The 14,792-nt window shown below is 42.5% G+C and overlaps 1 protein-coding gene across 1 annotated transcript; it reads left to right on the top strand.

Moving 5' to 3' along the window:
• The first annotated feature begins 11,059 nt into the window (after positions 1-11,059).
• On the top strand, positions 11,060-13,634 carry LOC122133753 (ladderlectin-like). The gene is made up of 7 exons (XM_042710506.1): positions 11,060-11,069; positions 11,202-11,258; positions 11,584-11,640; positions 12,567-12,673; positions 12,852-12,974; positions 13,135-13,246; positions 13,573-13,634. The coding sequence occupies exons 1-7, from the start codon at positions 11,060-11,062 to the stop codon at positions 13,632-13,634; spliced, it is 528 nt and encodes a 175-aa protein (XP_042566440.1).
• The last annotated feature ends 1,158 nt before the right edge of the window (positions 13,635-14,792 follow it).

Consider the following 14,792-nt stretch of genomic DNA (forward strand, 5'->3'; position numbering starts at 1 on the left):
CTGGACCTCAGTTTCACCTGGATCACCAACAGTCATGGCCTCTGGAGGAAGAAGAGGGTTAACACGATCCTTTCATTTTGACAACATCCTTTAAACCTGAATGATTTTCTTTTCAAGTTAGCCAAGCTCCCCCTATCATCTTGTTTACTAAACTGTTGTGTGCAGATGTGTGACCATCCAGGTCCTTTTAGGCAAATCCTCACTGAGACTCATTCCCACCTGGAGACGTAGGTATGAAATATGAACATATGGAATATGAACAGTTTTGATCCAGGCAACAAGTGATTTTATGCAAACCCACCTGAAGAGTCAGGGAGCTGGACCTCAGTTTCACCTGGATCCCCATCAGTCATGGCCTCTGGAGGATGGAGAGGGTCACCATGGTCAGGATGATGAATAACGTTTTTCATGACAAAATACTTTTCAAAGCATGTCGACTGTTGCTTTATATTCATGCATTCTTAGCCTATTCACTTTCACAACATCCTCTATAACCAAAAAAACATCCATTAATAATGACTGACCTGTTGCCATGCTCAGTGCAAACACAGCATAGAGAAGAGAGAGCATCGGCAAAATCGCCATGGTGGTTAATTATTCTGAAACACACACACAGAGAGAGAGAGAAAGAGAGAGAGAGAGAGAGAGAGAGAATGACATGGCAGCATATAATAAAAACAAAACTAAAACGTATGAAGTGAGATGTTTGAGTGAAAAGGCAGAGTCGGTGGGGTGATGCTCACCTGGTAATGAGGGAATCTCTGAGAGCCTCTGGATGATTTGGTAAAGATGAGGACGGCACAGCAGCAGCTTATATAGCCAGTTTTAATCAAATAGATCCATCAGGTAAATATGTTTAGTAAAATGACCAACATTCAGTGGAAGTCACATATGACTGCAAATGCTTCCAAAAATATGTACCTTCACGGTTGGATGGTGAGAGTACAGAGTAGCAGGTTTCACAGACACAGGAAAATCAAGCTCAGGTATCGCTCTGTTGGAGTTCCTCTGTACAAATATGTAGGAACCAACAGTTTGCATTGTGTCAATCAAAATCATATGAAATACATTTAGCTTCAGTTGACTTACATTAATGTTCTCTTTGATGAGCAACATGATATTATATGATATCTTTGATATTATACATCTATGGGATTTATGCATGCGTCTCTGTATGTGGGCGACTGTATATAAGTGTGATGTTGTCAGTGTGTTTTCAGAAATAGTATAATTCCATCGAGACAAATATTTCTCCAAGGTTTAAAACAATAGAATATAATTACCATCATCTGATATGGTTTATAGCCCCTACTCTTTCTTTTCATACTGTTGTTTCTCCATCTCCCTCTATCCCTCTCTCCTCTTCTCTTCTGGCTTTACAGAGCGCAGTGCCTGAACCCCTCTAGAGGAAGCACTATGGCGACAGGTTCATTTAAAAACTCCATGTTAATCAGGAAGAAACCTTAAGCAGAACCACGGCACATAAGGGGGGCCCATCTGCTTGTGATAAAAAGGGGGGGGGGGGGGGGGGCATGTGGCAGAAAGGGAGGGAGAGAAGGGAAGGGGAAACAACAAGTGGTAAATGTACAAAGCATACACGGGGTAAATGTACACAGCATACACGGGGTAAATGTACACAGCATACACGGGGTAAATGTACACAGCATACATACAAACATCATATGGTATTAACATGATAAATACAAAACAGCTTAGTGGGTATTACATGGATAAGTAGAGTAGGAGCAGAAAAACATGTCGATGGTGGCAATTATATTTATTGCAGGAAAATGCTAGCATAGAGTATGGGGTAGAATAAGTGTATGACAGTATGGTGGGGATGGGTACATGTGGGCTGAGGGTTTCTACAAGTAGATCGGGTGGAGAGGCTACAGCAGCATCCCACAGTGAAGATAGTTTAGACTAGGAGGGGAAGAAAGAGACAAAGTGAGTGGGCAGAGTTCAGCTGCCAATATGCGTAGATGTACTCGATGGATATGGTGTTGAGGAACAATGTTTCCACATCCATCTGCATTTGCGAGCAAAGGTCACGCTATAAGAGTGAGAACATTTTATTTGTAGACATCAATTTTATATACAAAAAAAAAAAAATTTATATACAAAAATATACAAGGATACAAGGGTAAGCAATTTACAGCAGGTAAAATGGCCACTTCATCAGTATCAATATAACCATTAGCAATAGGATATAGAATCTGGTCAGTGTACCATGGGGTGAGTGTTTTCTGTTTTCTTCTTCTCTTTTTCAGTGGTGCAACAGTGTCAAGGGTTGAGTGAAGCACACATGTGACACCATCTGTAAGTAGGTCGATATGAGGTGGGGATGTGCTTACGCCACTTTTAGTGCCAGAGGTAAGAGCTGGGGCAAATGCAGCTTGTAGTTTTGACATGAATTCTGCTGTAGTCTTGTCGGATAAACAAGGGCTGTAGAAGTGGCTGATAATGCGCAGAGTTCTAATTGCATGTTGACTGTATTAGGTGATGGTCTGAAAGGGCAGTATTTTGAGGTAGAACTATAGGGTGGTCAATTTTAAGCCATATCTTTATACAAAGTCAATGATGTGATTGTGGTAATGAGTTGGTGTGTTTACATGTTGGGAAAACCCAATAGAGTCTATTAATGATTGGAAGAGACATTTTTTCATTGTCCATGTGGATATTAAAATCTCCCACTATGAGGATTTTATCATAGTTCATTACCAAGGTCTTTAACTCTCGGTTAGTAAGTAGTTAATATCAAGTGGCGGGCCGCATGAAATCGATTGGCAGGCGGGATTAGCAGGGAGTTTGAGACCCCTGGGTTAGATACTACTTCTGCCAGGTTTCAAGAAAGCTTTTTATCTGTCCAGAAAAAAACTTTGACTGGCATTTTCTTCTGAACCCTCGTTACTTTGTCTTTTTTTTGTTCATGAAAAGTCAGATGAATAAACCACCTATGTGTGAATGCAATAACACACCCTGGGTGATCTGGTAGAAAGTCCTGGTCCAATGAGGTTGCACACGTGTGTTATAGAGGGTTTTTTCTGCTGTAGGAACCTGATATAACATGTGATATCAAGCACTCAGATGTCAGGGTTTGTCATCAGACCATACATGTTTCTACTCCCCATTGGAAGAAGAGAGATAGGTGAAAATTCACCCTAGTTACCTCAGGACTCCGGAGCTGCATATAAGTATATTTATTAGACAAACAACAATTGCAATCGGGCTCACTCCTAGCACAAGGCTGAAAGTGAAGCAATATTAAACACATCGCACAAGGTTTATATAGAAGACAGAAGTTTAGCGTTCAGCAGGGATAACGACGTGGTGGATCTCTGACGTCCGAGGCTCCCTGTCTTGTAAGGATGGCAGTTTTGCACAAGGTCGAAAGAAGCACAGTTCGACCCTTCTTATCACCTCTGGTCTAAACATGCTCTTGTACATATGCAGACTAAGTGGCACCTAATATTCTAAGTTACACACGTGCAGAAACACAGAAAAGCCATGTTCCTGCTTACATAAGTACATGATTCATATAAGGTAATTAAAAATACAAGGCACTTGATTATTATATTCTTAAGTCATTAACAGTGTTTGGAAATTATCTCCATCAATGAGTCACTCACAGCCAAGGGAATATAACACTAGTCAAATGGACAATAAAATAAAAAACAGCCCATCAACATATCTGATATAACTATAAACAAGGATCTGTCATATAAAGTTTCTGCTGCTGAAATGAACTCAACACAAATATACTCAGGATCACATATCTAACTAACCCTTCATGGGACCAGGATGCAATATCAGATCACCCTGAGAATGAGGAAGCAAGCAAAGCTGATTTTTATTTTTATAATGACACATAGGCAGGGGCGGTCCTTCCTACAGGCGACATAGGGCTGAAACACACCAAACGCATTTAAGACGCAGACGCTTCAAAACATCTTGGCAAAGTGCGGCGGGCATAACAGTCGCAGGCGCACCAGGCTGTTTTGCCCGGCGCGCCAATGAAGCGGAGCTGCGTGCGCAACCTGCCTGGGCCGAGTCTGACATTGATGAGCGGTGCACCTCCGCGCCTTGCGCTGAAAAGTTGAGAATATTTCAACTTTTAAGCGCACCTAAAAAACGCTAGAAAGAGGCGCACACAAGAGGCTCACACGAAAGGCACACCGTACCATAGGAAACAATGGTTTTGCCAGAAACGCGTTTGGTGTGTTTCAGCCCATAAGGCCCGTCACACCATAACGTTCTGGTCAACGTTCTCTGAATGTTCTAATCGTTCAATTTTGAGCATTCTAGGGCGAGGTGGACACATCTGGCGTGTTACTAACGACAGAATAGCTGGGGACTGACGCATGACTAGCGTGGGACTGACGCATGAGGAGCGTGTAACAGCGACCAAGTGACGTGTCTCTGGCGCGCAACGAACGTGTGCTGACGTGTCACTGGCGCGCGACGAACAATAAGTCAACGTTAGACGAGCGTGTTGAGCGTGTGATTAACGTGTGAATAACGACAGAATAGCGTTTTGCTGCCGTGTGGGTTTTATGGTCAAACGGGTATAAAACGCTGGAAATCATAGTGGATTCAGTTGATCTGAACAGTGAACATCATGCCGCAAAGACCAAGAAAAGTTGGCAGGGGGGCTTCTGCTACTAGCGCTGCTGCAAGTAAGAAGATGATAAATGCTGCTGAAAGTAAGAAGAATACAAAGCCTCTTTCACTAGCAATGTTATTCCTTGGATTTTATGTTATTAAAATAAATGATTTAAATGTGACACTGAATTTGTGTTTCTCAATGTTTATTATTAGAAAACATCCACATCCACACACATTGTCCATGTCACAAGAGTCTTCATATCATATCCATCTGCCATGGAACAGCACCAGCTATAACAGTGCTCAGCTATGTTCAAGTTCAGTACATCTACTTCACGCTGGGCTCAAGCAAGCATATATACCCTCCTTAGTCTTTCTGGATCCTCCATAGTGGGTGTTCTCTACGGTAGCCCAAAATCAACTGAACCCTAGGCCTACTTAAAAAGCATTGGTTTATATAGGGTAGACTGAGTACAGTTGAGACACCCATTTAACCCATTGATGGTGACTGACCAAGGATTGAAAATACAGGCTATATCACAATCAAGCTGTATCAACTGTACCCGATCTCCCACCTTGCTTATTTAGTCCCCAAGATGAATCATTCTTATTACTTTCATGTTTGAAAAGACACCCATTCATATAGGACAGTTCTAATATCAAAAATATAACATTTTATTTTCATTTGCTTTGTTTGTTGTCTAACTTTGACTTCTAACCTGCTTATCGCGGGTACAGTTGAGACATTGTGTCTCAACTGTACCCCGCTGACCACCTCACGCTTTTCGCTTGCATGACATGATAGCATGGAATACATAGATTTATAGTGCACAGAATAACGTTTGCAATGATGTAAGTTGCGTTTGTTGATCACGTATGGTTAATAACATATTAATTGTAGAAGGGACATGATACAATCAAGATCTTCCCTTGGTGAAAAAACTTCCGCCGATATCTTCGTACGAGAGATGGTTTAGGTGCTCAAATTTCCCGGGATCAAAGAGGACGTTAGTAGGCCAAACTAAAAATCCCGTCTCAGGATTGCTGCGCACTTAAGTTATTTTGGGTGCATCAACTGTACTTAGTCTACCCTACCCACATGCATGGACGTTCGGGAAACGCTAAATGACGCTCATTGGACGCCATATGACCTTCGTTTGACGTTAGTCACACGCTGCATGCACTAGGGGTCCGTTCAGTGGTCGTTGACTGGTCGCCAGTGAGTCGTTCACTGCAAGGCAAACGATTAATAACGACCAAGTAACACTAGGGTAACGACTGACTAACGACTGACTAACGATAGCCAAACGCGTGCAACGTTAGTAAAACGTCCCATGAACGTTGTCCAGAGTTTAAATTAAAAGTTGAAGAACGCTGGTCTCCATGAGAACTTTTGTGCATGTTCAAAAATGTATTTTCGGACCAGCGTTCTCCGCCGATCAACGACGATTACCGACGATTACAGCGTTCACCAGCTTTCACACAACGCTCTTCTGGCGCTATACCAGCGACCATGGACGATTACCAACGTTTCCTCTAACGTCATAGAACGTTGACCAGAACGTTATGGTGTGACAGGGCCTATAGGCGGTTGCCTAGGGCACCCCTCAAATTCTTATAATTTTTTTTTTTTGCTGGGCAGAGTTTTTTGCGCCCCCTTCTATATCTCCAACCAATATTTTGCGCCAGGAGTGAAGCTTGCCTAGGGCGACAAATTTGCTAGGGCCAGCCCTGCCCACATACATACATCCGAGGCTATATTTAAAAGTGTACATACTAACTAGTACAGTGCAGGAATTGTTAATATGGAACGTTCTGATTGGCAGAGCATGTGGGCGTAAAATGTTTTGGATGGCATTGGTTGTTGTTTTAACATGACCAGTGGACTACTTTCCATTCATGAATTCCACCTGATATGACCAGGGCCGAGATCTCCCTAAAGGGGCACGGGACGACGTTCCTGTGAGTCCTCTGCTCTATAACTGTCTTGACATGGGATAAATTAGCAGTAGGAATTCGGTTTTTCATAGGATGTAAGTGTGCTTGTCGTGACATCTAATTACTCAACAGTCATTATCAGTCATGGTTGACGTATCTCCTTACTCAGACACCACGACACCCTTCATTTTCTATCAGACGATTAGTGTTCACTTTAATACCACCCTGTGGGCATTTCGTTGGGCACTGTCAATTCACGCATACAGGGAAACCAAACTACATCAAAGGGCTTGCCAAGTCTTCCCGCAACAGTATCACTTGCCTGCCGCCGGGCAGAGTGAGGTGTGGATCCTGGCCACACCTAGGATGAAATTGATTAGGGTGTAACACAACAGACGGTAGAAGTTTTGAGGGCATATGGTCACATGCACTGTAGGCATATCACTTCACATGAAGAATCTACACCCTTGCCAGTCACGCATGTATATTTCTTAGACATAAAAAAGGTCCGCCAGTGCCCCGTAATGGTCCTCGACGGCCAAAAGTAAATTATTGCGACATTTCTAACATACAACTCAGAACGAAGAGAACACAGCCAGTAGTAGCCTAGTATATTAAAGAGTTGCCTAATCTATTAACAAGGTCATGGATTGGTGGCTTAAGACAGGGACTATGAAAAGAAAATTAAATGAGAAAGCCTCTGACACAGACAAGGAGAAGGTGCAATGGCGAGATGGTTCAGCCTCATTGGGCATTATGCCGCCGTGGAGCTGCATTCAAACAGCGTTTTTTTCTCCCGCTGCGGAGACAGCAAGATGATAACTATATTCTGTGTTGTGTGACGTTGGATAATGACAGCTCTTAATTATGAAAAGTTGACTACTAGGATGGCTGTATTAATGCCAGTGGGCTGGCCTTCTGTTGTTAGTGAATTACTGTGGTCGGTATGCGCATCGTTGTGTTTTGTGATACATTGGCGTGTCTGAGTGTGTGATGGGAGTATGAGGCTGTGAGCGAACTATAGTTTGTAACATAACCAAGTCACGCATGGAGCAGGGTTCCAGATGCTTTGCCTTGCGCATCATCTATAACTAGCCTACCGGTATGTAAAAAAGGAGAGCCCACCCGCGAAAATCATGTGCGCTAACAATTGTCTGGTGTCTGGGTAGGAGGCATGTTCCGGGGATATACTATTTAGTTAGATGGTCCGCGAGTTTTTTTTTATTGGCTAAGTGGTCCTTGGTCTGAAAAAGTTTGAGAAACACTGATCTAGAAGAGGTGTTTTGGCTGGGTGCATTCATCGGTCAAGGGGTATACATATTAGCACACACACAGAATACATCCATCCACACAAGCATGTAAACAAAAACTCCAAAGGAAATAGGTAGGGGGTGTATGAGTAGCCAGCAGCACTGAGAAATTATGTTAGGTACTGTGTGCACCAGGTTTTAGAAAAACAAAAATCAGGTTTTCTATCCTGCCCTACCCCAACTTGCTTTGCTTGCTTCCTCATTCTCAGGGTGATCTGATATTGCATCCGGGTCCCATGAAGGGTTAGATATGTGATCCTGAGTATATTTGTGTTGAGTTCATTTCAGCAGCAGAAACTTTATATGACAGATCCTTGTTTATAGTTATATCAGATGGGCTGTTTTTTATTTTATTGTCTATTTGACTTGTGTTATATTCCCTTGGCTGTGAGTGACTCATCCTCCTCTTCTTCCAATGGGGAGTACAAACATGTATAGTCTGATGACAAACCCTGACATCTGAGTGCTTGATATCACATGTTATATCAGGTTCCTACAGCAGAAAAAACCCTCTATAACACACGTGTGCAACCTCATTGGACCAGGACTTTCTACCAGATCACCCAGGGTGTGTTATTGCATTCACACATAGGTAGTTTATTCATCTGACTTTTCATGAACAAAAAAAGAAAAAGTAACGAGGCTTCAGAAGAAAATGCCTGTTAAAGTTTTTTCTGGACAGATAAATAGCTTTCTTGAAACCTGCCGTCTCAAACTCCTGGGTCTCAAACTCCCATCCCGCCGGCCAGATCCGGCCCGCCAATCGATTTCATGCGGCCCGCCACTTGATATTAACTACTTACTAACCGAGAGTTAAACACCTTGGTAATGAACTCTGACAACTCTTACAATCGCATTCCAATTATTAATAGACTCTATTGGGTTTTCCCAACATGTAAACACACCGACTCATTACCACAATCACATCATTGACTTTGACATGGCTTAGAAATTGACCACCCTATAGTTCTACCTCAAAATACTGCCCTTTCAGACCATCACCTAATACAGTCAACATGCAATTAGAACTCTGCGCATTATCAGCCACTTCTACAGCCTTTGTTTATCCGACAAGACTACAGCAGAATTCATGTCAAAACTACAAGCTGCATTTGCCCCAGCTCTTACCTCTGGCACTGAAAGTGGCGTAAGCACATCCCCACCTCATATCGACTAACTTACAGATGGTGTCACATGTGTGCTTCACTCAACCCTTGACACTGTTGCACCACTGAAAAAGAGAAGAAGAAAACAGAAAACACTCACCCCATGGTACACTGACCAGATTCTATATCCTATTGCTAATGGTTATATTGATACTGATGAAGTGGCCATATTACCTGCTGTTAATTGCTTACCTTTATATCCTTATCTGTTTATCAAATTGATGTCTACAAATAAAATGTTCTCACTCTTATAGCGTGACCTTTGCTGGCAAATGCAGATGGATGTGGAAACATTGTTCCTCATCACCATATCCATCGAGTACATCTACACACAAACTCTACCCACTCACTTTGTCTCTTTCTTCCCCTCCTAGTGTAGACTATCTTCACTGTGGGATGCTGCTGTAGTCTCTCCACCTGATCTACTTGTAGAAACCCTCGGCCCACATGTACCCATCCCCACCATACTGTCATACACTTATTCTACCCCATACTCTATGCTAGCATTTTCCTGCAATAAATATAATTGCCACCATCGACATGTTTTTCTGCTCCTACTCCACTTATCCATGTAATACCCACTAAGCTGTTTTGTATCTATCATGTTAATACCATATGATGTTTGTATGTATGCTGTGTACATTTACCCCGTTTATGCTGTGTACATTTACCACTTGTTGTTTCCCCTTCCCTTCTCTCCCTCCCTTTCTGCCACATGACCCCCCCCCCCCCCCCCCCCCCGTTTTATCTCTACCCGATCGGCCTCAAGCAAATGGTCCCCCCTTATGTGCCACGGTTATGTGCACTGCGCTCTGTAAAGCCAGAAGAGAAGAGGAGAGAGGGATAGAGGGAGATGGAGAAACAACAGTATGAAAAGAAAGAGTCGGGGCTATAAACCATATCAGATGATGGTAATTATATTCTATTGTTTTAAACCTTGGAGAAATATTTGTCTCGATGGAATGATACTATTTCTGAAATGACTGTAGGAGCCATTTCTATCCATCTTTTAGTTAGGTTTATTTTAGTGTTACTTATTTTAGCCACTTGGGGGAGTATTGCACTGGGTGTGGCACGTCACGGGAAATTGGGTATACCTGTATCTACAGGTGTGATTACTCAATTAGGGAAAGGTGTGGATGGCGGGGAACACACGGTTCTTACCGTAGCCGTGAAACCCACTTCACCGACAGCATCTTGTTAATAAGCAAACAGCACATGGTGAAAGGACCAATTTTATGTACACATTTATACTTTTATAATAAACGGGAACACCACCCAAAGAGAGTTCATGCCTGGACCAAGGATTATTTGCTACGCGTTGGGAACACTTTGCTGTCCACACTGAGGCTAATAGGATAGCCTCCACACTGACACACACACTCATATACAGTCGCCCACCTACAGAGACACATGCATAAATCCCATAGATGTTTAATATCAAACCTGCTCATCAATGAGAACAGTAATGTAAGTCAACTAAAGCTAAATGTATTTCATATTAATTTGATTGACACAATGCAAACAGTTGGTTCCTACATATTTGTACAGAGGAACTCCAACAGAGCGATACCTGAGCTTGATTTTCCTGTGTCTGTGAAACCTGCTACTTTGTACTCTCACCATCCAGCCGTGAAGGTACACATTTTTGGAAGCATTTGCAGTCATATGTGACTTCTACTGAATGCTGGTCATTTTACTAAACATATTTACCCTTATGGATCTATTTGATTAAAACTGGCTATATAAGCTGCTGCTGTGCCGTCCTCATCTTTACCAAATCATCCAGAGGCTCTCAGAGATTCCCTCATTACCAGGTGAGCATCACCCCACCGACTCTGCCTTTTCACTCAAACATCTCACTTCATACGTTTTAGTTTAGTTTTTATTATACGCTGCCATGTCATTGTCTCTCTCTCTCTCCCTCTCTCTCTCTCTCTCTCTCTCTCTCTCTCTATGTGTGTGTGTGTTTCAGAATAATTAACCACCATGATGATTCTGCCGATGCTCTCTCTTCTCTATGCTGTGTTTGCACTGAGCATGGCAACAGGTCAGTCATTATTAATGGATGTTTTTTTGGTTGTAGAGGATGTTGTGAAAGTGAATAGGCTAAGAATGCATGAATATAAAGCAACAGTCGACATGCTTTGAAAAGTATTTTGTGACCCTCTCCGTCCTCCAGAGGCCATGACTGATGGGGATCCAGGTGAAACTGAGGTCCAGCTCCCTGACTCTTCAGGTGGGTTTGCATAAAATCACTTGTTGCCTGGATCAAAACTGTTTATATTCCATATGTTCATATTTCATACCTACGTCTCCAGGTGGGAATGAGTCTCAGTGAGGGTTTGCCTAAAAGGACCTGGATGGTCACACATCTGCACACATCAGTTTAGCAACCAGATTATAGCCAAGAGTTTTATAGTAAATGTGTGCATATATTCATATCCATGGTCTGAAATACGGAGGAGCTAGGGGGAGCTTGGCTAACTTGAAAATAAAATTCATTCAGGTTTAAAGGATGTTGTCAAAATAAAAGGATCGTGTTAACCCTCTTCTTCCTCCAGAGGCCATGACTGTTGGTGATCCAGGTGAAACTGAGGTCCAGTTCTCTGATTCCTCAGGTGGGTTTGCGTAAAATCACCTTTTGCCTGGATCAAAACTGTTACATATAGCATCATGAGGTCTGTTGGAGTTATTGTGATAACAGGACTTTAGCATTGTTGGTGCATTTGACATAAAAAATGGAAGTGAACTGTCTTCATTAATTACTTTTGACTTTATTAGGGAATTTTAAACTCTTGACATAGTCTTTCATGAGCTATTTTGTTCTCACATAAATAGTACAAATCAAAACTAAGTTTAGTCAACAAAATGTTTCAGAACCCTTAAAGGTAAATATGTAAGTGTAATATGTAATGTTTTGTAAATTCATGGAGCTTTACAAACCGCCCTGTACCGCAACACATGGCGCGTGTTGTACCTGGGATCCGTGAAGGCAAGCGTGCGCTGTCTGTAGCCCACAAGTGCTAAACCTGACTGCCCAATTATAGAACCTAAGCAGCAGGACACAACAACATCACCATAGCTGCCTTCGTGAGCATTTCACAGGTTTTCAAGCAGGCACCTTCCTTCACCAGTGTTTCCTTCATCACTAAAGACAACCACTCCAGAAGGCTCTCCTGTGGTGTCTGGCGTCCCAGACCCACCCCCTCTATATTCATGATGGTTTAGAACACATGCCACTACCACAGACCACAACAGATACACCTCAAGAAAGACCTCAACAAGATTATCTCAGTTTTAGTTCAGGTTCATTCACGACCCCAAGTAGTCTGGGAGCGCCTCAGCAACAACCACTAGCTTGCTTTTTCAGCAGCCTCAGACAGCTCCATTAAAGCTCCTTTGAGTGACCATCCTCAAAAACCCTCCTTGTGTACTTACCAACCTGGTTGCCCCGCTTCCGCTACCAGTTCAGCATACTTTAGCTTCTCTACTTTAGAGAGAACATGCCATCATTGGATCTGGCTCACTTTTCTGTTGTTCACAGAGGTGAAAGCTGTGGAGAAACGTGCCTCGTGTGGACAGGGATGGACCGGCTGTGGAAATCGCTGCTTTAGATTTTTCTCATTCGGCCGAACTTGGTCTTTGGCAGAGGTGAATAACGGAATATTTCTGATTTAAAGAGCAAACTTCGTAAGCATAAATGCTGCAGATTGTTTATTATTACTTTGTGTGGATTAACAATCTGCCACATCTCTTCATTTCAGTATAATTTAATGAAATGTTTCTTTTCCCTTTCTGATCAAGATCTTAATTCTCTGTTTACCTTCAGGGGTACTGTGTGAGCCAGCGAGGGCATCTTGCATCCATCCACAACATTAAGGAAGCACGTCTTGTGGGGAGGTTGTCTAGGAACAAGGGCTTGACTTGGATTGGGGGCGGGGGATCCGCTGAGGTAACTTATTGCAGTCTGGCTAATGTCATGTACAGTCGATGGTGGATTGTTATCTATTGATTTCTACAGTGTCATTTCAAAATCTCTGATTGAAAGGGTAAACACATAGTAAATGTGGATTTTGTAGGTAAAGATAAAATATGTTTTGTTCTGTATGCAGGGTTTTACATGGTACTGGACTGATGGAAGTGCATTTGACTATTCCAATTGGGGTGCATGGGAGCCCAATAACGGTAGTGGAAATGAACACTGCATCAACATCAACTACAAAGGTACTTCAACGCACTTCACCATTATCAGCTCAGAATATAGTCTGTTTGTCCATTTTCTGGACTCCATCTCTGTCCATCTCCAATCATCTCTCAAAAACATTATCCTGTCAGTGTTCTATATAGGCCTGTATACATTATAGTTTGTACAACGTAGCCATACTATGCTCTTCACTATGCATTATGAATTACGAAACATACTCTAGCAAAATGGCTACAACTTCTGAAAGCCTTTTCTCTTTTTCTGTAATCTAACATGTTGATGTGGTTATGAGTTTAGAATCTGTATTGATCTTTGTTTGATTGAAAACTGTTGTCTTCTCCTCCAGGTGAAGGCGTTTGGAATGATCTCCCCTGCCACCAGTCTCGCCCGTTTGTGTGTGCCAAGTAGTAAAGCATCTCGTGTGGAGTTCACAGACTATCTGTGATTTTAGAATTTCTTTCCTTCCTTCCTTCTAAAACAGAATAAAAGAAGAAGCAGAAGTGCTTTTAGACCAGTCAGTCATGGGTGGTTCGTAATTGTAAGATCTGAATGTCTAACTGCACTGGGGGAAGGCCAGTGTTTCTGACACCAGGCAGCCACCTGTGCAGTCATTGCCCTTGTGTGTTCCACACACCCCTGTGACTGTAGCCAGACCAGCCCATCAGGTGTCGATGTAACTCTTCTTTCTTCTTTTTTTCAGTTTAAACTTTCACTGTCATATAACTAATCAATAAACGCATCATCAAAAAGCAACCTCTGGATTTGGTGTTTTTCCATGCAGTTATTCACACAGACCTCAGCTCTGTTGTGTTTGTTCTTCTACTGTGACAGGAAAACAGCCATGCATATCAATAGCTTGCTAAGTATGATATGATTACATAACAGAGCTCTACAAAACTAAATGCAGATTCTCAGATACAAATGTACATACTAGAGGGGTGGGGGGAGAGAAAGGAGGAGTAGATGATGACAGAGAACCTTTCATTACCTGATAAACAAGGGACTCATACTATGTTTCACCGGGCGAGAACTCGGGAATCAAGCATGGAGGCTGAGTAGCGCAAGGAATCGGCGAAGCTGTTGTCGCTGGATTGTAAATCCATTGTCAAACGAGGCCAGACACCGAGTGAAGGGAGTGAGGGGTTTCAGTGTGGGAGTGACAGGTGCTGGCCATCAGTACTCAGGTGATTGTGGAAGCTGGTAGAAGCGGTGCAGGCGAGCGAGTTGAAGTCGAAGAGGGCGTGGCAGGTGCAGGATCACGCTCTGGCTTGACACTATGACAGGAAAACATGCATATGAAAAGCTAGCTAAGTCCGATACACAATTCAATTCTGGGAATGAATATAATAATTTACTGTTCGCTCTGTCTTACTTTGTTTACTGCTCATCTTACATGTGTCAATTGTTAACATGTCACATACCGAAAACTGAAAGCTCACACAACTTTTTATTGCCATATCTAATGCCACAGAGCTTTTTAAACACAGTCAGTTATTCAATGTACCGGCTGGTACTGAAGGGCTGATTGTCTATGGGTAATAAATATAAAGAAAACAAATATCAGTA

Source organism: Clupea harengus, chromosome 18 (genome assembly GCF_900700415.2).
Source record: "Clupea harengus chromosome 18, Ch_v2.0.2, whole genome shotgun sequence".
Classification (NCBI taxonomy): domain Eukaryota; kingdom Metazoa; phylum Chordata; class Actinopteri; order Clupeiformes; family Clupeidae; genus Clupea; species Clupea harengus.

Excerpts from the sequence above, each read along its gene's own strand:
- LOC122133753 (XM_042710506.1), top strand. Across the intron at positions 11,641-12,566 it reads CCAGTTCTCTGATTCCTCAG|AGGTGAAAGCTGTGGAGAAA; the intron begins GTGGGTTTGCGT and ends TGTTGTTCACAG. Across the intron at positions 13,247-13,572 it reads CATCAACATCAACTACAAAG|GTGAAGGCGTTTGGAATGAT; the intron begins GTACTTCAACGC and ends CTTCTCCTCCAG.